Below are 24,374 nucleotides of genomic sequence, written 5' to 3' on the forward strand. Positions count from 1 at the left end.
AGGTTTTAACACTGCAACAAAATTGTGATGATTATAAATGAGATTAGACTTAGAAAATAATGTCAAGCTAAGATGCTGTTTGGCATCTCAGATTGCTATAAAATGTTATTCTAAGCTATCAGTTAGTGCATGTTGTATGTCAGATTACTTTTGTATATATATATGTGCACACACATAAAATGGAATCTTAAAAAATTAATAAAAGCAAATCTATTAATTCCTAAAGAAGATTATCTTGTGTTTCCCTAAAAAATACTTTAAATAAATATATGTTACAAGCATTTTCATATACTTAATGTGATTCGAACATTATTACATCACTTAACTGCCTCCTCAGGATATGTAGAATTATTAGTTTAATTATTGTTGAGGAAGGATGTTCAATAAAATTTCCACCATTTTCTATACACAAGTTGCTATATATTTGCAGTCAAAAGTTTTCAAGGCTGCAATATCTAATCTCCCTGCATTTTTCTTTTTTTTATGTCATTTCTGCATTCAAAGCACCGAGAAAATAATAACCTGACCATTTTATGTGGATATAAAGTCTTGAATGTATTTCAGGGGAAAAAAAAGGTGTAACAAGTCATGTAGAGTGGAAAAATTGAAGTTATGAAATTACATTTTACTTTCAAATTTGAATTTGTTTGTTGATGAAAAGTTTGATAGTGTCAGACCAGTGCCATATTTTAACTCTTAGCAATTTTGAGCACACTGGACTCAGCCTTCAATTACTAATGTCATTTTCTCCCCTTTGCTTACTCTCCAGGTCGTTTTGCCATGTTAGCTAACAATAATCTGCAGATTCTCAACATCAATAAAAGTGATGAAGGTATATATAGATGTGAAGGAAGAGTGGAAGCCAGGGGAGAAATTGACTTCCGTGATATCATCGTTATTGTTAATGGTAAGCAGTAAATAATTTGTACATATTCTGTTGTTCATTTTAACAATACACTTACTAAACTCAAAACCCACCTTGTCCCTTAGTAAATATCTTCTATGTCAAGAAGAAATCCCCCCACCTCTCTGGTAATATCTGTTATATCATATAAAAGTATTAAGATCCGTGTCTCTGAGTTTTTAATGCTGTCACCCTGAGATCACTTTTCAGAGTCTTTAATTATTTTTTGTCAATGTTTGTAGCGTTTCAAAAAATGTCAAATGAAACAAAGTATCAGCTTTTACTTTGCGGTTAGATGAATTGCTCATTGCTAATATTATCTTATTTGACTTTAATTGAATTTATAAGGTTACTTTTAAATATTAATGGACATTAATAGATAGTTTATGAAATCAGGAAGTTATCTTCTCCTTTGAGCATTCTTCTCTAACTTTATTCCTTTCAACCATATTAATTTTTCAGTACTTCATAATACCTTTAAGACAAAATCAAAATGACTTTGAGGTGTAGAAAATCTTATGTGGTTGACCCCTTCTTTAAATATTCTGTCATGAACAACCTATACTTTAGCCATATGAAACCAGGGTTTAGAGAAGATCTAGCTTTTCTGAGGTCTTTTTAGGAATGCAGAGTCCACTAATACTAAGGTTGTCATAGTCAGTGGAGAATTTTACTTATGGTGCAGGAGGAGATTTTCAGTGTACAGAGGATAAGTTTTAAAATGAATGCATCTGTCTGTATCTGTATTTTTATCTATGTATATTTTCTATACACATTTCTTATACATTTATTATATACAATAAACAAAGATAACATACAGTAGCTATTTAGCTTATCCATTCAAATATGCAGCATATTCTGGTTCCTAAAAGGAAACTTATGTAAGTGTCTTTCATGATGGGTAAGTCTTTGTACTCAGTGTTCTCTTGTCAGCTTGAAGATTATAATATAAATTAATATATGTGAAGTTTTTTAAAAAATATGTGAAGTTCATAAGAAGTAGTATGTTGTAAGTATTTACCATAAAAGGATTATGATATGTGATGACATACACAAATGTATTTGTAACTGTGTATGTGTAGATTTTTCTACTGAAACATTAATTTGAGTATGATATTTAAAAAGAAATGTCATATGGCAGGCAGTGCACTAATTCCTTATTATTCTTTCATATATTATGATTTCTAGAAAACTTTAATACATTTATTGTGTGTTCTCACCTGTTTCCCTACTTTAATCTATGAATGTTGTGTACTTGTGATTTTTTTCATTTTCATGGAATGATCATCTGGGTACCAGTGTGCATCTGAATAACCCATGTTTACATCTTCCAGTCCACCATGGTCTGTATTCAAACTGGACTATTTAATTCTATATTTTGTATATATGTACTTTAGAATCTATAAGATAAATGCTGGAATGCCTTTTCTTGTGCCACTTGAAAAAGTCATATTGATAATGTGATGTTTTATCTGTCCGTCTGATCCTCCAAATGCAGTTCTTCATCTGATTTTAACAGAATCAACCACAGATTCTAATCTAACCTTCTTTGCTGGAACAGTGCCAATTAGTTACATTTTCTCTTGGACAAAAACTATTATACAATAGCATCCTTATAACTCTTTTCTTCAAAACAATATTCACAAAATTTACCATTAGAAAAAAAAAATTCACCATTAGCTGATGATACCCTCTGGGTGATGCATTGGAACCCTGTCAAGGGCACATTAATGAATGCCAGAAAGACAACTGTGCTTTTCTCTTTCATTTCCTCTTGATTCCACAGGAAAATTATTGTATTCCAGTCTAAGGGACTCTTGTCCTGCTTAGTGACTCCTTTTAAATATTGGGCTACTTAGATTTTTTTCCTTATTTTTCTTTCATGAAACCTCTTGAAGATTTTTCAGTGTAAAGTTTTAGATACAAAATATGTAAATAAGTAAAATGTACTACATTTTTGGTGTTAGTTTATCTTTCTTCAACTATAAAATTTGACTCTTGTTCTGTGACTTTCCCCTCAATTCATATTCCAAGCTTTCTCACTAAATTGATACTAATTTTACCTTACAGATTTGACATTATCCTGGTACTCCCAATACTCTCCTTCCCCCTCAAGTGTATTGACCTCTTGACCAAATGCTCGAAACAACTGTGACTATATCCTCTGCTTCCTTGTCAAATTTTGACTCTGCAAGATCTGTTCTTAATTTCTTTGTCTGTCCTTTTCACATTTTCCTCTCATGTTCCATCTTTTTAATTCAGAATCTTTTGTAAACTGCAGTTAGCTAAATGATATCCTTGCTAGATCCAACAGATATTACATAGCATCTGTAGTACTAGCATTACTAAATGTTGTAGATCCTATTTTTGTCTTGACTCTATGATTTTCTTACTGTATTCCTCAATTCCTATGTAAAATTTTTCACAAAAATTCTCCATGTCCCTTGAAGAAGATTGTATATCACTGTCCAATGCCATGTAAGTACACTGCTTCTAATGGGAGTTCCATGCATTTCCTCCTGATTGTGTGACTTGGACTGACCAATGGCAGTTAAGCAAGTATAACATGAAGAGTGGCTTAACTCAGACTTCATGACACTTCATGTTTTCTTCAGACTCTCTTGCTCTTCTCTTCTGCTATGAAACTACATGACTTAAATAGGGACGATTTAATCCTGGACACCAGATTGTAGACATAAGAAACAGAGTCACAGCTGACCTGCAGTTGCAGACCTGAGTATCAAATAAATCATATTTCTAAGTGCTGTTATCTTAACATTGTTTGCAATTTTATGAAGTTATACACATGTAATGCCAGTGGATTGTTTCTTCCTTATACAATTCATTTAAACATTGTCTCACCTAAAATTACTTCACTAATTTTCCTAGACAATTCTACTCTCACTTTCCCCTGATGTTGACCCTTTATCATGTCTTTTGTACCAACTTATTAAAACTTTAGAAATTTAACTTAAGATTGTTTACTGACATTTCAAAATTGTTTTATATTGCATTCATAAATTTATTCAATAGGTACATACAAAATTTTGGCTATATTTCACACTATGTTATACTTGTAATACTAACAGACCTACCGTAGTATCAGTTTCATCAGGTTGTTTAGAACTGATCTCAACAACTTAAAATAATCACCTTCACTGAAGTCCCTTATTATTTATGGGAAAGATGGATATATATGAATATAATATGTGTAGTTTTAGTGGACCATATACTAAAGCAGGTGGAGACAGAACATGGAGAACTATGGATGTGTCATTAAAAGCCTGGTCTGTAAAACAAATTTGAGCTGACATTGAGAAGTAAGCAGTCTGGCAAGAGAGTAAGAAAGTGGACAGAAGGATGGAGGCAGGTAGAAAGAACAAGTAAATGAAAGGAGAGCTATATAGTTAGGTCATGTTTGAAGTAAAATCATCATGGCATACCGGTACACACAGGTAAAAGGAATTACAGATAATTTCAGGATTTGTAATGTGAATTTGAGCTTCCAGAGTAGCAAATACTAGCAGAAATTTAATATGTATGAACCTTGCTATATTCTGAATTTGATAATTATGAGCTTACAAGAGACATTAAGGTTGAACTGTATCACTTAAGTAACTTGTGTAAAATCCATATTATAATGACTTGAAGTATAAATATACACTAACATATAATGAAAAATGAAAATATAGAAGTAAGATACCTTTTATTTTGAGTCTGGAAGAAATGAGTAGAAAATGGGTGAGGCTGTAGATAGATTCACAGTTGGCTTTGGTCAATAATTTAGAGAAATCTTGTTACATGACTTTATCATTCTATTTATAATCAGCTGGGTTCTCTCATGTGGCAAATATTTATTTTCCAATGATATTTCCTAAGTAATTCCTATGTTTTTATGTGATTATATAAGTTTTTATGGGATCACCAATTAAACTTTCAACTTTATACCCTACCTAAAACTTTTTCTCTAGCCTATCAGTGAGTGATTTCATTTTACTATCATGTCAGGTTTGACTCTTGAGCCACTATTTGAAATCTTTCAAAAGCAGATTAACAGAGAGATTTGTTGAATTGTCTGGCCAAATTTAGTGTGAATTCCTGAACTCTTTAAGTATATTAGGTAAATTATATAGACACAAACATGCCCACTTATGCACAAATCATGGATATACTATTTTAAAAGAGGTCAATATCATCTCTCTTGCTTTTATCAGGTACATCACCCATCATCTGATTTCTAGACTCCATAGCAACTCATTAAAGGTTCATACACATGAAAGAACTGGAAATAATTTAAATTTCAAATAAAGTCAATAGAGGGTTATTTTTATAAAATGTTCTTCTCAGGCATAATGATTCATTATTTTCTAAATCTTTTGTAAATTTCTAAAGAATGCTCCAATAACCTCTAGTTCAAGTTTGGGGTCATGTGGGCAGGAAATTTGAGGTTGAATGAAAAACATCTACTTGTATAATTTTAAAGCAATTGTGTCTTTGGCCTTCCCTTGAACATGAAAATCAACAGTGGATGATAATGGGCAGAGATATTTGTGCAAGTGTGTGTTTGACTGTGTACTGCATTTTGATATTTCAATGATCTCTGGAAGTGGTTTTTTATTCCTACCCATTTTTAATCATTTCAATGTCAATGTAATGAAGAAAAGTATTTTTCTTTTTATAATAAATGAAAAGTTACTTTGTAATTCCTTTTAAGTTGTGCACAATGTGGAATAACATAAAGAATAGTGAGCATAAAAGCTCACCCTGTGCATATTAATAATATAATTGATTCCAACATGTAGACAACAAGTGATTTTGAGTAATTTTAATGACTGTAACTTATGAGGGTAATCCATATAATAACATGTAAAATACAAAATATAATTTACAAAAAGATAAATAAGTAAGCATTTGTGAAAACCACACTTTATATATTTTATCAAATATATTTCTTCTGTAATGCCACTAATATTGAAAGTGATTCCATTAAATTTGATGTATTAGTCTGGGAATGTAAAGATATAAAAATATATATTCACCTTAACTCTTATTTAATCCTCATTTTAGCAACTGTCATTTTATATACATTAAATGAGAAGACAGAGGGACAGGGGAAGAGATTTTCTATCTAAGTCAACTTTTGGGGATTTTCTCCTCCACATTAATGATTGATCTGAGGAGATAACATATAGTCCTTAATCTTTTCTCCATGTCTCCTTTTATTCAGGTTTTTAATACATTTTAAAGAGGCCTAATGTATTAGAATGGCTATAGAAATGCATGTATCCATTTTCAACATGATGTTTTATTCACCAATGAAAAGAGGAGGTAGCATTGTCTCACGTTTGAATCAGATTCCCACTCTAAATTCAGCTGTCTTCCAGACGGCATTCTTCTGCTGGTCGTATAGGGATTTAGTGTTTGTTGTTTTCTTATCAAATATTTGGCTGATAATTACAAAATTGAACCCTGTCATCTACGGGTAAAGCAACAATGATAACAACAACAGAAGCTTCAAGAAATCCAGAGAGACCACAAGATACTTCAATAAAGCACATTTTTATCATTTTGTAGAATCAATCACTAAAGTAAAAGGACCATTAAGATAGGATCTGACATTGTGGAGATGAATGACATTTGGAACAATCAATGTCTAAATTACTCTAGAGAGACATTCATGAGTCCTAATCCTGAAAGTGTGCTGCAGTAAAGGACAGCTTGGGAAGCAGCATCAATAATATTCGCATTCAAAGTTGTTATGATGAGTATTTGTTCCCTTTAGTTTTTGTTTTTTCACATTGTATAGCTTTCATTAACAATGTAAGTACCCATAGCATGTGTTCTAGTCAGCTCTTGCATCACCATGACCACAATACCCATCAAGAACAATTTAGAGGAGGGTAAGTTTATTTAGGGTTCATTATTTTGGAGGTCTCAGCACATAGACAGCCAATTTCTTAGCTCTGAGCATTTCATGAGATGGCACATGATGGGGCAAGGATCCAGTGGATAAAAGCTGCTCAGTTTATGGTGGGGTCAGGAAGCTAGAAGGAGTTTGGGGAGTGACTAGGAACACAGGGAATGTGTCCCCTTCTAGGGAACACCCCTAGTGACCCACCTCCTCCAGCTACACTTCACTTACCTATGGTTACCACTGAGTCAGTGCATTAAAAGGAGTATGAAGTGGTTAGGTTGCAGCTTTCACAATCTAATAATGTTAGCTCTGAACATTCTGTATTAATACAGGAGCTTTGACCTCTCAAAGTCCTGTATCTCATATCCAAATTATAACAATATGAGTGTTCAGAAGAGTGAAGATATTTAAGAAACAGAGAATATTTAATTGAAATCAGAAAAAAATGTTTATAACCATCGAATTGTGCATAATACTTGTTCCTGTTACTGGATGGTCTTTTAAACATTCTTATCCTTCATGCAGACACAGTCTCTCTATATATCTCTTTCTTTGCCTCTCTCTCTTTTACTATCTCTCTTTTCCTCTCTTTTCTTTCTTCCTTTTTCTTTTTGATCAGTCGAATTTTTCTATAGGACTTAGTCCAAGCATCAATTCTAGCAAGAATTATTAATTTTGCTTGCCTTATTTCAAAATTTCCCCTTGTGATATCTTGTAGTACAATGTTCGCATCTGTAATTTTTTTTTTTTTTTAAGTTCAGGTATTTCAGAAGACTTGCCGGATTCCACAGAGTACATATATTTAGAGGTTTCATTTTGAAGGAAAGAATGTGGTATAGAGAACAAGGTAGGCCAGCTTTGGGCACTCCAGAGCTAATCTTACAAGCAAGATTCTGAAGGGCCCAATTTGCACATACACACCATGGTGATGTATCTTCAACTATGGCCACAAAGGTGTGGGTGACTGAGGTATCTCAGTGAACCTCACAGGGAGGTCCCTAAGGTAATCAAGTTAGGTTTTAAACATTGTTTAGGACAGGTACAAAAAAATAAGTGCAGAAAATGACTTCAGGGGTTACTAGGAGAATGTCTCCATAGATCATAAATTTCAATGCCCTTATCTTGGCCAAAAGTCACATACTAGGCATCCAAATGTATCTCTGAGATATTGATAGATCTTTCTACCTGAACTGTTAATTCTGTCTCTAAAAATCTCTAACATCGTACCTTTCTCACCAATTTGAGTTGACCCATTTATGTGTCAAATTATTTTCACAGATTACTTCATTTATTCTTCAAGAACAAAGGTAATATAGCCTCAGGGTATATCATCAATATAGGTGTAGAGAAGGTAGCCTGTAATTTCAGGAATAATATTTCAGCTTTTAATTATTTTTTGCAAAAATGAGAACATACCACTCATAGAGATATTGTGACTGGCAGTCATTGCTACTTAAATTGATTTCTCTTTTATTGAAATAATTCACATTATCTTACTATTATTTGGAAGGCATCTTCCTTTTACTACCAGGCATCTTTCCTTTTACACAGCCAATTCCAGTTATCTTGCATGTAATTTTGTCAAATATGTAAAGTATATGTGGTGCTGAGGATTGAACCAGTGCCTCACAGGTGCTAGGCAAGCAGGCTACCACTGAGCCACAACCCCAGCCTGTACATACTCCCCTTTAAGTGAAATCTTACACTTTTCTCTCACTTGAGATGATTCTGAGATTTGTTCATGTTATCCTAAGCAGCAAAATACATTCTTTTTTATTGCTTCAAAACGTTCAAGTTAGTACTATTTTGGTATTTCTTGTCCATTCACCAAAATTCTTTTTAAGAGGTTTCAGCTTTTGAATCACAAATGAAGCTACTATACCCATTTGTCTGTAAGTCTTTGTGCAGACATATACCTTCAATTCTCTTGAGTAAAATACCCATGAAAGGCATGGGCACATTTTATGGTGGATCTTATGGCATGATAGACTTGAAAATGCTGCCAAAATGTTTTGTAAAGTGTTTGTAGAATCCCTTTGAAAGGGTTCCTAGAATAAGTGTATAGGCATTCCAGTTTCTTCAAGTTCTCACCAAAGCTTCATGGAATCAAAAATTGTATATTTATACTAATAAATATTTAGTAATTTCATATTGTGGGTTTAATTTGCAATTTTTAATGAGTAAATACATTGATCACCTTTACCACTAATCATTTGTAGCGTTTGTATTTTTTCTGTGGTGCTAGGGATCATGGCTTCACACATGGTTGGTAAATGCCATACCACTAAGCCAACCTCCAAACCATGGTAAAATGTCTTTTGAAACATTTAACCAATTTTTACTTGTGTTATTTTCTTAAATTTGAGTTTCTAGAATTCCCTGTATATTTTGTATTTTATACAGAATTCCTTTATCATATATACAATTTTGGAATATTTTATCCAAAACATGCCTTATTTTTTCATTTTCTTATCACTGACTTTCAAGGGAAAAAATCTACCTTGATAAAGTCCATTTTTTAATGAATTGTGCTTGTGTTAAATCTGAGAATTCACTATCTAAACTAAATATGATAAAACTCCACAATGTTTTCCTCTGATAGTTTTAAAACTTTTGATTTGGAATTAGTTCTACACATTTTTTCTTCCTTTTTTTTGGCATTGCATGTCCAATTTTCACCACATTTGCTGAAATGACTATACTGTAACAATCAAAAACCTTTCCTTGATTTGAAATAACTTGATAATGTATGTGTTTTAGGGACTGTATTCTGTTTATCTGTTTGTCTTCTTGCCCCAATACCAAACTATCTTGGTTTCTTCAGATTTATAATAAGGGAATGATTTGTTGTAACCTCTTCAATTCCATTATTGTTTTCAGAAGAGTTTCAACATGCCATCAAATATTCTAGGTTAATTTCATTTTCATGTTTATTTTGGAGTCATTATATCAATTTTTACAACACATGCATGCACAAACATACACTGCCAAGTATATTGTAGAGTAGTTTTGAAGCTACATATCACTTTTGGGACAATTGTTTTCTTGTAAATAAGGATGCCTCTTTTTGACAAATACAGTATAATTACCTACATATGTGGGTCTTCAATTAGTCTCAGCAGTGCTTCTTAAAGTTCTGTATACAGCCCTAGCACATATTTTGCCATATTTATCTCTAAATACCCTGTATAATTTGGGTCTGGGGATGTAACTCAATGTTGGTACACTGATCAAGCCAGTGCTTGATTTTATCCCTTTATTTGACTCTCAGCACTGAAAAAATAATTACATGTGTTTGTTGTCTTTCATTTTCAATTTTTAATTGTTTTGATATTAGAAAGGTAGATGAAGATCTATATAGAGGGGGTAGTAAAATTATGTTCTAAAATATTGGGACTGGTGTTATGGCTCATCAGTAAAGTACTTGCCTAGCACATGAGAGGCCCTGGATTCCATGCTCAGCACCACATAAATATAAATAAATAATATAAAGATATTGTGTCCATCTACAACTAAAAAATAAATATTTTAAATAAAATATTACTAAATTTACTTATTGATTTTATTATGTTGTAGTTGGCTTATTATTAGGTTCCAAAGGAATTTCATGATCATACAGTATCACTGTTGACAGAAAACTGGCACAGGACTGATCTCACAAACACACCAAGGACAAAGGCAAAAGCAGATTTATTGTCAGGAACCTGACAAGCTATCTCATGCAGAGAGAGAGCAGCAACTTTATCTCAAGAATTACTTTGGATATGCAAGATTATGGCCATGGGTTAGGGGCAGGGTTAGCCTTTGCAATTGGCTTAATAACCATCACCTGATTTTGTCATGGGTGATTTTCTATTTCTCAAGGATAGAGACGAACAAGTTTTTACTCCTCAAGGACTGGCAAGTTATTTCTTAAGAATACGGACTGTGTTCATAAAGTGGAGGTGAGGGAAAGGAAGATGGCTGTAGTTATGCCAACAACTGTGAATAAATATAGCTTACTTGTGTTTTTCCTAATTAGATGGCTTTACTTCCCTCTTTTCACTGGAACCTCTACTACCTTGTTAAACAAAAGTGATATAAGTGATTATCCCTGCCTGGTCCTTAAACTTTGAAGGGAGGAAACATACTTTCTTACAATATTATGTATCTCCTTAGTTGCACACTAGTAGTTTCTGCTTGTTTTTTTTTGTTTTATAATCAAGCTGAGAAAGTAACTTGTTCCTAGATTATCAAGAATTTTTATTAAAAATGGGTTTTGAATTTTGCCATATTTTTTTTTTCTGAATCTACTGAGATGACATCATGAGGCATATTTTTAAATACAATGATTTGGTTAATTCATTTCTTAGATTTTTGAATGTTACTTAGCTTTCTATTCCCACTGGATCACAGTATGTTATTCTTTTATATATTGTTGGATTTAATTCCCTACAATTTTGTTATGAATTGTATTTTTTTATAGGCTGTCAATCATCAGCTGTCTCCTCTTGTCATTCCTTTGTCTGATTTTAATTTCAAAGGAAAATTGGCCTCACAGAATAAGTTAGAAAAACTTTCCTTCTTTCTGTTGGGAGAGTTTGTGTTTCATTTAAATTATATTTCCTTTAAATAATTAATTGAATTCATCAGTAAACCTACTTGGATTTAAATTTTACACTGTGATAATATAATAAAATATTATTTTAACCCTTTGATTTTAAAAATATTTTTAGGCTATTTTTGAAGTGAAATTTGATAGTTGATATCTTTTAAGAATTTGTCAACTTTATCTAATCTGCTGAAAATTGTTGACATAAAATTGTTTATAGTATCTTCAAATTATTTTGTCAATATATTTAGGATCTGTAGTTGAGCTAATGTTCTCATTCTCTTACTATTATTATTTGTGTTCTCATTCATTTTTTGTTCTCTTCCTTCTTCTCTCCCTCTTTTCTGATCAGCCTGGTTAGATTTTTTTCAGTAATGTTGATCTCTCTCAAAAGGAAAAAAGAAAACCCAATTTTGACTTTCTTGATTTTTTTCTCTTTTATTTTTTCATATATTACCTTTACTGTTCTATTTTTACTGATGGGAGGGTAATTTGATATTCTTTTTCTGTTTTCTTAGGGTTAAACTGAGTACATTCATTTAAAATCTCTTTCATCTGATGCATGCATGCCTATATGTAGGTACTGCACTAACTTCTTTCCACCACTCTTGATAATGTTATGTATTTTGCTATTGATTTGAAAATATCTTGTAATTTTCTATTGAATATTCTTTTTTCCAGCAGGATATTTACAATTATATTATTTAACTTCCAAATATATGGAGATTTTCCAGCTGTCATTCTGTCATTGATTTCTAATTTCACTTTAATAGATTCAAAGCATACATTTTGTTTGGTCTGTATATTTTCAAATGTATTTCTTTGTACTTAAAAAGAGTGTGAATTATTTTTATGTTAGTTGGAGTTTTGTTAATCGTCAGGTAAGGGGCCAACTGATAACTCATTTGGAATTTTTATGAGTTCTTGTTTTGGTAACTTCTTTATCATTAGGAAATGACTGTGTTTATTCCTGATAAAATCTTTCAATGATACTTCTGTATTTCACCCATCCATTTTTCCTATTAGGGGTCTCATGGAATGTCTATTCCTTTCCATTTAATTTTAACCTAAATGTTTCTTTATTTTTAAAGTGACCTTTCATAAGAAGTATACAATGAGGTTTATTTTTTTAATAGATGAAAAATGTTCTAATTCAAACTCAGAAAATGTCAGTATACTGACATTTTCTGAGTTTGAATTAGAACATTTTTCAAATTTATATAATTTACATTAAATATGTTATTATATTCATTGGATAGGGTTTAAATCTATTACTTCAGTTTGTTTTCTCTCATCTCATGTGCACATCTTTTCCTACTTAATTCCTTTGAGAGAGTCTTTATTTAGCTTTCATATACAAAATTTATATTTTTCTGTTTTAAAATTATAAATTATGAAGATTTTATCCTTTGTTATTTAAAAATTCTATAAAAATAAATCCCATCTTTTGTGATCAATCTTTAATTACTACATGGCTGTTATCTTTGTTTTGCTCCTCTAACATCAAGTGTCCCACCCTATGCAGTCCCCTGGGCATGCTTGGCAACCATCCACTTTGGGGTACAGATCAGGCTACATTGGCACTGCCAGGATGGCTCAGATTCGACCATTGTATGTAGTTTTGAATATGAATTAATTGTGACTTAGCAGATACAAGGTAGACATTGCAATGTGCTACCAAATTCAATATTTCATTATATACTTTTGAACCTGAACGCTCTTTCAGATAAATAAGTTATTGAACTTTTTCTCCATTGGCAAGGTCAATAATTAACTTTTGCAGGAGAAAATTCATCTGCCCACAGATACGTAACTGGTAAAGAGAGGGCCCCAGAGTCCTCTGAAAGGGTGTTGGAGACCTTAGGGTTTCTTCAAACACACTTTGAGACTTTCTGCTGTAGGTGACCTCCAAATTGCACTTCTGGATAGCTTAAGTCAGAACTTCCTAAAATAGATAAATGTTGTAAAATATATGTATTTGGCTGTGTTTAGCAAGGTAACCTAACATGCCCAACAGTGTTTCCAGATGGTATGGAATACTACACAGTTTGAAAAAAAGTGAGGAAGTTCTTTACATATCATCTCTCACATGGATTATTATACAGACAAAGGTATATTTTGAAGCAGGAAGAAGGAAGAATAAAACTTGGATTAATATTTGCCTAAACAATTCAAGTTATAAAAGTAACTAAGGAAGAAAGAGGTTAAATTGCTTAAATATTTACTTTGTTTTGAACCTGTGAAGTTGAACTATTTTATAAGTCAATTTTAAAGAAGAGCATATAAATCAGATTAATTTAGTGAACATTTGTAAAATGCAGATCATGATTATGAAAATGCCACAGATCATCTGTTATCATTGTGTTTACTTTTATATTTGTGTCCACTGAAAGCAACACTTATTTTATTGAATTGTCAACTTCTTGTAGATCTCTAAGAATGGAATTTAAAATGCCAATGCAATGTTTTTCCTTTTTCTCAATCAATGTAATGAGTTATCTTGATCTTCATTATCTTGTAATCTGGTCGCATCAAAGATCTTACTGTTTTCTTCAGATGGATTTGATTTTAAAACTCAGTGCTCAACATATCATCATCATTATATCACCACTTTACTGTTTTCACAAATTAGCAATTAATACTTGGAAAGTGTTTTTTACCATTCTCAATCAAGTATGTAAAGACATATTGATTAAATTCTATTGCAAGACAAAATTATTAACTGCTGATACTCAAAATCACAAACAACTCATCTGCAGTTTTCTGTAAGGGTTAACTATATATGTTTAGTTGAACCTTGGAGATGTACTGTCTTTCAAACTGAAGTTGTAGAATTACTTTTTGGTCCATAATTTGATACTTAATAGTCCTTAAATTATGTTTCTTTAGTTGAAAATATATTCCTGTTAAATAGAAATTTAAATTAAGCAACTCTGTAAGTGAGAAATGGAATATTATTTCAAGAACCAGAACTGTTATTAATGAAAATTTAGAGGTGTTAGATTATATTACAGCATTTTAGAAAGTAGTAAAAAGCAAAGCAGATGAAACTGAGAGACAAAAAATGTAGATACAATAATTATGTTAAAGCCTAATATAACCATTGGAAAGTACGAGTTATTTGATCAAAATAATGATAATGTGGTCTCCATAATGGAAGTACCTCGTTACAAAAAAAGCATCTACATAATATTAAAATTCTTTATTCCATAATATTATAAGAAACTGAGTTTATGAAAAATGCAAAAAAATGTAAGTTCATTGAATAATAGAAATTAGTTTTACAAATGTGGTTTCTGAATTTTTCCACTTTTTTATCTTCAATACTTAAATGCAATGGAAGGGATCATGTGATAATTAATTTATGGGAAGACCTAAGAAAAGAAACTAATTTTCTTTGCATGTAGACTGAGAATGGCAAAACAAAAAGTAAAAGCAACAAGATACTTTATTATTAAACTGGTCCATGTTTCTTCTTGGTAAAGGACTGAGTTATTTTTGTGATTTTCTAATAGCTACATAGTCTGAAGATTTTTAAAGAGAGAGTAATGATGTAAAATAATTGTGAGGTGACTTTTTAGTGGTCCTCAGATAGATAAACTATCTATGTGTGAATTTAGTCTCTGGTATATATTTAGAACTGAAAAGAAATCCTTATAAATAGTAACTTTCTGCCTGTGGCAGAATGAGATTAGTTATTGCTAGCCAGAATAAATTTGGGGGAATTAATGGATGTTGGTTAGTCTGAACTACTAAAACTGTGACATACTTAGGTATCCCTTGGTTAGGGTGACATCCATCTTCGGAGAAATATTTGAAGAAAAGTGGGTAGAGAAATGCTTACAAGACATGGGAGACATATGAAATAGCTAGAGCCATTTTTGAAGAAAGGGAAATTAAACTGTTAAATTAGTGGTATCTCTGGAGCCTAAGCATCCAGCGAGAGCAATGATAACTTGAAGGTAACCAAAGCCTTCATATTGTTGAAAGTTATGAGGCTACCTAAACACCTGCCCTATTTCTAGCAACTAAAGAATAAAAATGGATTTGTTTCCAGGAAGTTTTGACAAATTAACAGATACAGAATACAAATATCAATAAGTGTATTAAAACAGAATATTTCTGTTGCAGTCAAATTTGAAGTAAAGTGTTTTTAAAAAGTAAAAATAGAGAGGCATAGGATTTATGAGAAAACAAGAAGACTGAATGAAATAGAATTGCAATATCTTTTAATATTGCTTAATTCCACTGTGGAATTTATAATCAATAAAATAAAAGTATACATAAAAATGATTTCCATAGTCCAAAATAGTGGGTATTAAACTCCCTGAACACCTTGGCATTAGAACTGATGAAAAACCTCCTCAGATTTTGATATTATTATTTTACTGACTATTTGGAGAGTATCTTTTCACAAAATTGTATGAACATAAAATATTAGTAGTGTTCTGCTAACCTACACTAAGTTAAGAGAAGAAGTTTTATTAGAAGATTTAAGATAACATAGGCTAAAACTATTGAAGTGGTCAGTTTTTATAGATCTTCTAGCTTACTTTAGTTTATAAACAAGAAAATGATGTTAAAGAATTAAATAAAGTTTTCCAGTGAATGGCAACTCAGAACAAGAACTGAAGCACCTCATTATCAATTTGGAAGTGTCTATTTATATTTGATGTTAGAGAGAATTTCTGCTAAAAGTTCACTTTTATTTTAATTCCTTAATGTATTGAAAATCTTTACTTTTATAATACAAATAGTAACAGTGCTCTTCAAACTACCTTTATAAATTATAAAAAGCAAATCAATGCATTTTTATTACATTGTGTTTTTTTATTACTATCACCAGGAAGAAAAAATAACATACAGATAGTCAAAGAGCAGTGTACTTAAAATTAAGAATTAATATATTAAAAAGTCATCTTTTTAAATACCATTCATCATTATTATTTTAGAGATAACATGTCAGATCATGTTCCTCATATCTACATCGTAAATTCAGAAACTTGATTTGTTGTGTTTAATGATTGATATACATTTAACTTATTATTCTCACTATCAGTGAGCTAATGAAAGATAGTTACTGACCTGAAAATAACATAATGCTATTATAGAGATATTTAATTATAATTAAACTTATAAGTACCTATCTGGCCATGTTGTTTGGATATGTAAAAAATAAATTCATTTATTAGGACAATTAATTTCCAATATTACTTTATCACATTCAATTTAATAAATGAAACTGTGTACTGAGTTACAATTTATGCTTTACTTTGAAATTTAGCTTCTGTTATGGATGTTAGTAACTTGTTTATTGCCAACAGTGCATTTCAGTAACAGTTTCAACCTGTCCAAAATTTGCAGCATATGCAGTTTTTGCAATGTAATTAGTTAGAAATTGGGGATGCTTAATTTTAAAATTGAATTGTTCATGAAAATCTATTTTCATACTCTCTATGGCTTAAGCAGTTTCTCTTCATAAAATGTTTTATAGTTGTTTGAAGAAATTAAGTGCAGTTAATCAGAAAGAACATTATGCTTTGACACCTAATTTGAAAGCCCTGTCTTAAAGCAGTGAATGATTGCTTATGGCATTACATATAGCAATGAGAAACCAAATAGGAAATCCATTTATGCTTAAATTAAATATCAGTATTGATTAAGTAAGGATGGTATTGTCTTCTTGTGAGACATTTTATAAAAGTGTATGTGTTTGTTAAAACATATAGTTCATTGTTTGTTTTAATAGATTAAGAAAAATAAAAAAACATTATAAATATTTTCTAATTATTGTACATAAGAATGCATAGCAATGGACATTGATATTCTTTTATTATTAAATTAGAATTTAACATCAATTTTTAATGTTTAGCAGTTAGAAAAAAGGGGACAAAAAGTCTTAGAATGGTGTTGGTTCAAACGTTTTTGTCTCTATTTATTCTATGTCTATCTGTCTTTCAGTGCCACCAGCAATCACAATGCCTCAGAAATCATTTAATGCCACAGCAGAGAGAGGAGAAGAGATGACATTGTCCTGCAGGGCTTCAGGCTCTCCAGAACCTACCATCTCCTGGTCAAGGTAGGTTAAGCATGCATGTGTCGTCTGGCTCATGGAATACTATTTGGATTTTTAATCGTTTTGTCAAGAAGTAAAGCAATGTTTTTAATTTTATCTAAAAATTAATAAGGCTACTGTTTTCAGTTCAATTCCTGAGGTTAATTGCTAAAGAGATAAGCAGTGTGTTCTGCTCTGATTTTGAGTCCAAGGCTGCCCTCATGATGCTTATTCTGTCTTTGAGGGCATGTTTCTGGCTAGAATGGGCCTAGGAATCTTGTAACTAATCCTACCTTTTAATGTTACAACTAGTGTGTCTTGAAATAGACATCCCAGTGTTGCAGGCCACATTGTTATAAGTGTACTTTTTATTATAATGTAATTAATTGTATATTTTATTTGTGTGTAGATAAAAGGTAATTATGCAAAGTTAAAACTTCATGAGTTTAATTTGTCATTTTAAAACTGTTCAACCTATCATATGAGTAAAATTTATATTCTAAATCTATTCTTTAACAGTTTACTTATGTGAGATCTAACTGCATCACAGAAAACCTTTCAGGTCAACTATTATGATGAAAAAATATTGTCACAGAATATTATTTTAATAATTTAATGTTTCCAAAGAAACTTATTTACTTAGATTTTAAAAAGTTTCATATGTATTCAAAATTGTTTTCTTATATTTAATCAGAAAAATAATAATCATAGGGACAAGAGGAGGCAGAGTCAGAGAAAATAAACTGTAACTTATATCTATAATTTTTCATCTTAGTAGCTTCATATGTCATTATTTTCTTCAATTGAGTAGGATGGAAAAATAATTACTTTAAATGTAAATAGTCATTTTAGCCTCTGGATATAAAGTATGTATTAGGAGAAAGGGAGTATGTGGTCATAAAGTCTATAGAGATGACATTAGTTTTAAGGGGAAGTTTTTATTTTTGTGCTTTTTATTTGTAGATGTAAACAGACATCAAAGTACCAGCAGGGTTGGTTTCTGATAGCTCTCTCTTAGTGGCTTATACATTGTCTCCTTTATTGTCATATGCTCTCTCCACTGTCTGGAAAGACTGAGAAAGAGATCTCTAGTATATCTTCCTCTTCTTTTAAGTGCACCTGCTCCATCATGGATAAGTTGCCCCATGTAATCTCATTTAACCTTAATTATGTCCTTAATGGCCCTATCTTCAGATACAGTCACTTAGAGGACTTAAGGAATCAAAGTTTGAATTTGGGAGAGAAGAGCCATTTGGTAGAAGTAAAGAATACAGTCAAGGAATAAAAATTGAGAAATTATAAGAATATTTCACAAATACAATCAGAAACAAATAAGTGGTATTTAAATAAGTGAGAGGAAAAGCAGCAATTCTACATCTCTCCCTTCATTCCCTTCAAATAGTTGTTTTCTATGTACTGAAAATACTCTATACACTTTTATTGTTAGCCCATTAATCTAATAAGTTCCATTGATTTTCAAATGTTAGGGATCCCTTATATTCCTTGTTTAAAACCCACTTAAGATATGTTATATTTTTATGTATCGTTGTGATAGATATAATGATAATGTTAAGAATTGTTGAATTAATGACTATGAGAAATATAATATTATTATTTTCTCATTCTTGAATTGTTACACCTCAAGGCAATATTGGCCTTATAGGCTGAACAGTGACGTATTTCCTCCTCTTCTATTTCATAATAAAGTTTGTATATAACATTGCTTATTTATCACTTAAACATTTGGAAAATACAAATAAAACTACAGAATACTATATACACATTATTATTATTTTAACTTTAAGGATTTCTACTTCTCTTGGAAATGCACACTTCCTAGTATATATGTAGAGATGTCATAAGAAACTGGGAAAAATGATGTTATTGAGTCACAAAAGAATAAGAATTTTATTAGAATATGTGTCAGTTTTACTGGAAAATGTAATCAGAATTTACTTCAAATATTCATGATATATCATAGAAATGTTTTGTTTAATTTTGGAAATATTTTAATAAAATTTTTAGGTTTTTTTAGTTTCTAATTTATATGAAAAAGTAAATATTCCCACTGACTAATACAAATCCTAAACATTTTATGTTAGTGAGTCCTAAGATCAATTCAGACATTCAAACCACTATATTTTTGTACTAGGAAGAGAAGCAAAGAAGAAAAATAAAGAAAAGAATGAGGTAAAAGAGAATGAGGATAATAAAAAAAAGAAGCAAAGAGAATACATAAAAAGTTTTTCAATTAATAAGGGCAATTGTAGAAATGTTTCAGAGTTTTAATATATTTAAAATATCTCCTATTATACAGTCTAGTAGAAAATACTTGAAAGGTTATATATACCACACTTAGAGCAGAATTAGATCTATTTCATTGCATAAACACTGCATGATTAATGTGATTCTATTTGTGTCTAAAAGGAAACATAAAAACTTCCTATTTTCCTTCATCAATTAAATTATATCCAGCATAATATTTCTGATTAGTTGTGCTTTCACTTGATTTTTTCATTAATGTATTGATAGTACTTATATACAATAAAAATTTTTGATGTGTTTTTATTGTACTTACATTGGAATTTATTTAAATAAATTTTCCATAGAAATTATTTTTAGAAATGTGTCCCACCTAGAAAATAAGCATATTTCATAAAAAAAAAGTGTTGGCTCACCAACTTAAAATGTGTGAAGGGAATAAAAATAACCAAAGAATACTGGGTTTTTGCTAATAATCAAAGTTTAAATTGAACAAATATGCTTTTGTAAACTGACTAAAGTCAAGATTTCAACATTGCCCAATGGATTTCTTGTCTCTAAAGTCAAAACAAATTTTAAGCATAATTTTATTATTTACAGATTAAATTACTGGAGTACTAAAACATACTTTTGATTGGACTATATCACTGTCTATCAATGACAATAACCATGAAATAATAGATGTCTATAGATCAAAAAGTTGATTATGATCTCCTGGGTTATGAATACAAATTTATGAAGAACAACCTTCTTTTTCTTCTTTAGGAATGGCAAGCTCATTGAAGAAAGTGAAAAGTACCTTTTGAAAGGAAGCAATACAGAACTCACTGTCAGGAACATAATCAATAGTGATGGAGGGCCTTATGTCTGCAGGGCCACAAATAAGGCAGGAGAAGATGAAAAGCAGGCATTTCTCCAAGTCTTTGGTAAGTATTATAGCATATTGCCTAAGTCTTAGATGTCTAGAGGGGTACCTGAGTAAAACTTCTACTCTGCTGTTAATGCAAACCATTTAAATTTCCATAATTAAATTTGGTCCTATATAATTTACTCCCCTCTGAAATGTATTTTCAAATTTCAACTACCAAATAGAACTGTCTTAAGAATTACATCAAATCACCCCTTTAAATTTTTATAGAATATTAGCTGAATCATAACTGAATCTGAACAAAAAAAATTAAATTGTTTCAATGGATTCTGTAATGTTTTATATCTCCATGAGGGTTAGTCTTCATGAGTCTTAAATTTCATGTTGGGATCTATTTTCCATTCACTATACTTAAAAAAAATTCCACATGAAACCTCAAGAGTCCCAGCAGTTCCATAGGCTGAGGTAGGAGGATCACACATCCATAGCCAGCCTCAGCAAGTTAGTGATTAGCCCTACATAACTTAGTGAGACCTGTCTCAAAATAGAAAATAAAAAGGGCTGTGGATGTGACTCAGCAGTTAAGCTCTCCTAGATTCAAAATCTGGTATTAAAAAAAAATTACATTATGAAGGCTCTGATTTAGAAACATTGAGCTAAACATTGATTGAACTATAATTAAATATCTGTTTTCATTTTACTAAAATAAAATATGTAAATATCCTTCATATTTAGCAAGAGATATAATGTTTACCTTGGAAGTGGATAGAACATAGAGAGTTAGTACTATTTTAGAAAACTTTTGATTTACCTTTTATTATATTTGAACAAGAAAGAAAATTTGCCATTTGATAGTTATATGATTTTTCACTTTAAAAAGTGGAAAAAAATTACATTCTCTACTAACATTTAGTATCTCTCCATCTTTGGCAATACTCATCAAAATGCTTTCACAATAAAGAAAAGGAAACTGGAGAAGGGTGAAATCTCTAAGATTCAGAATGACTAGCATTAGCAGTTGACAGGTATAAGGGTTCCTCTTATATTAACTCCCCAAAAATGATAAAATGTTACATCAGAGTTGTAATCACTTTTTTAATACCGCTGAATAAATACTAGCAGGGGGACCACTCTCTTCTCAGTTGTGCCACCATTATAATAAAAGTGCTTTTCAAACCAGAGAAAATTTCAAGAACGCTTATATTCTTTTGGGGAGAAACAAACAACCATACCAAAGTATATTAAAATAAAATAATAAAATTTGACTAATAAGATGCTTCAAAAAGAATATGAAACTGGACAAATTGGATAACATTGTTTTAAAAGGACTATAATTTTGGATATCAGAGTGTTGGAAAGTTAGCATAAAGAGCAATGTTAAGGTGATGTTAAACAAGTCTTTAATGAGGAGAAAGAGGAAAAAACTAAGAGCCTAGAGATTGCTCACATAGAGGAAACAGGAAATAAATAGAAATCTATCCAAAATCATAGGAAGTCCTTAAATTATGAAAAGTTCCCAAGTGTTTACCTCTTAAAAAATTGTTGGAATAGAAATTTTCAAAATAGTTTCTGATTATTGTCTGTATTTCAGTAGTGTCTGGGATGATATTTTCCTCTTCATCATGAATTTTAGTAATCTGAGTTTTCTCTTTTTCTTCATTAGCTTAGCTAGGGTTTATCAATTTTGTTATTTTTCTTTAAAATCTACACTACATAAATATTACTCAGTAAGAAAATAATTAGAAATGGTACTATATGACAGAATTCCCAAGTATAATATTCTCAGATGCCTCTATGGATTCATCTGAAATACTATTTTGTTGCTTCTTTTTTTATTAGGATACCAGTGAGAATACAAAGATAAAAAAGTTTCTGGTGTTTTCATCCTTTCAAATAAGAAATAATAAAACGTTACATCAGGGTTGTAATCACTTTTTTAATATCGCTAAATAAGTTTGTGTTCCTTTAACACAAAGTAATCTGGAAAGAGTAACTAACTAAATACATTACATACAATAGAATAATGAATTCTTGAAAATTCAATATGACATATTTCTGGTATCAGGAATGTTATTTTTTGAGATTAAGAGCAACTCTTTTTTATTTTGCTTATAGACAGATATATTAAAATATTTCTTGTACTGAAAAACAAGTACTGACTTTTAGGCTTTTATCCATTTTGTATCTAAAGAAGGAAAAAAAAATAAGAAATAATACTTCAAAAAAATGTCTTGGATACTATGTATACTTATAGAGAAGCATATTTTTAAATATTAAGAATTGAAATTAATATAAAATATTTTAGTAGATACAAAGAAATAATTAGTTTAATAATCAATACATTGTTAAAGCAATACCTCCATATAGATACTGCTTCAAAAGAGGAAATTTAAATTTGTGACTTTAAGAGAGAAATGAAGTATGTTCACTTTTTGAAAAGAATTATAATTTTTATGTTGGTCTCTAAGCTACTCAAATATTTTAATGATAATAAATGAGTCTTCCAGAGTTGTTCTTTCTCCGCTCTTTTTCACTCTACTGGTACTCTTATAAAGTAAAGCATGCCACTGTAAACTGCTGTAGTTAATCACCTTGTATTGTATTAACATCAACTAAAGAGCCCATTACCCATATTAAGTTCGAACAGTTATTGTCTTCATCCAATATCAATTGAGTAATGTATACATTTTTTACAGTACAGCCTCACATAATACAGCTTAAAAATGAGACTACATATGAGAATGGTCATGTCACACTCGTCTGTGAAGCAGAAGGGGAGCCTGTCCCAGAGATTACTTGGAAAAGGGCTGTAGATGGCATCACATTTTCTGAAGGCGATAAGGTAACATAGACTCAATATGTAGTGGTGTCTGATAGCATTGTCCTGTCCAGAATTTTGAATATTAACAAATCTCAAGTTAGTATCTAGCTTACAAAGGAACTTGTACAAATCAAAGATGTGGCTTAAATTTTTAAAAATATATTTATTTATTTATTTTTTAGTTGTAGTTTGACAGGATACTTTTATTTATTTATTTTTATGTGGTGCTGAGGATTGAACCCCAGGCCTTGCACTTGCTAGGCAAATGCTCTACCACTGAGCCTAGATCCCAGCCCAATGGCTTAACTTTTTAAAAGGTAACTAACTTAGTTTATCAGAGAAAAATGTCAATGTATAACATTTAAAGATTTTTTTTCCATTAAATTACAGAATTTTAGTTTTGGGTATTATTCTTAAGGTTGCTTCCAATGGGTATTCTTATACATTGCATATCTTAAATATTCTGTGGTAATTTTCACCTCCCCATTTGCTCTTTACATAAAAGCAATTCAAATATATAAAATTCTGACTATCATTTACTCTTTAGAAATGTCACTGGGTTTCTGCTTTCCTATAATTTATACACTGTAAAAGAAAAATATGGGTAAACAAATTTAGCCTTTTGATGACCTTTCACCAAAATGCATTCAAGTTACTGAGAAATCAATTAAACATTACTGCATGTTTCATGATACTCCACAGATTTTTATTTTACTTTTCATCAATTCCAAATATAGACAAAAATAGAAAAGAAAAATGTTGTGGTGCAATGACATGGTACAATTGACATTTCACAGCAATAAAGATGTTGTAATTTGGCTTTTAGATGGTTTTGCTCAGAGTTAAAATTCATTAGTTTTTACAGAATGTCTAGTTTCTGAAATATACGTACACCTAAAAGTACTTCTGACTTACTAGTATATTGGAGTGGAAAGACTTGAAAACATTTGTCTACAGTA

The 24,374-nt window shown here is 30.8% G+C and overlaps 1 protein-coding gene across 1 annotated transcript in view; it reads left to right on the plus strand.

The window, feature by feature from the left end:
- The window catches only part of Ncam2 (neural cell adhesion molecule 2), a 472,605-nt gene that overhangs the window by 262,234 nt on the left and 185,997 nt on the right, over positions 1–24,374 (plus strand). The window contains exons 5-8 of the mRNA XM_026411794.2: positions 770–907; positions 17,371–17,488; positions 20,492–20,652; positions 23,291–23,436. Coding sequence (XP_026267579.2) covers positions 770–907; positions 17,371–17,488; positions 20,492–20,652; positions 23,291–23,436 — 563 coding nt within the window. The remainder of the gene's footprint in view (positions 1–769; positions 908–17,370; positions 17,489–20,491; positions 20,653–23,290; positions 23,437–24,374) is intronic.

This window comes from Urocitellus parryii, chromosome 2 (assembly GCF_045843805.1).
Source record: "Urocitellus parryii isolate mUroPar1 chromosome 2, mUroPar1.hap1, whole genome shotgun sequence".
Lineage (NCBI taxonomy): Eukaryota > Metazoa > Chordata > Mammalia > Rodentia > Sciuridae > Urocitellus > Urocitellus parryii.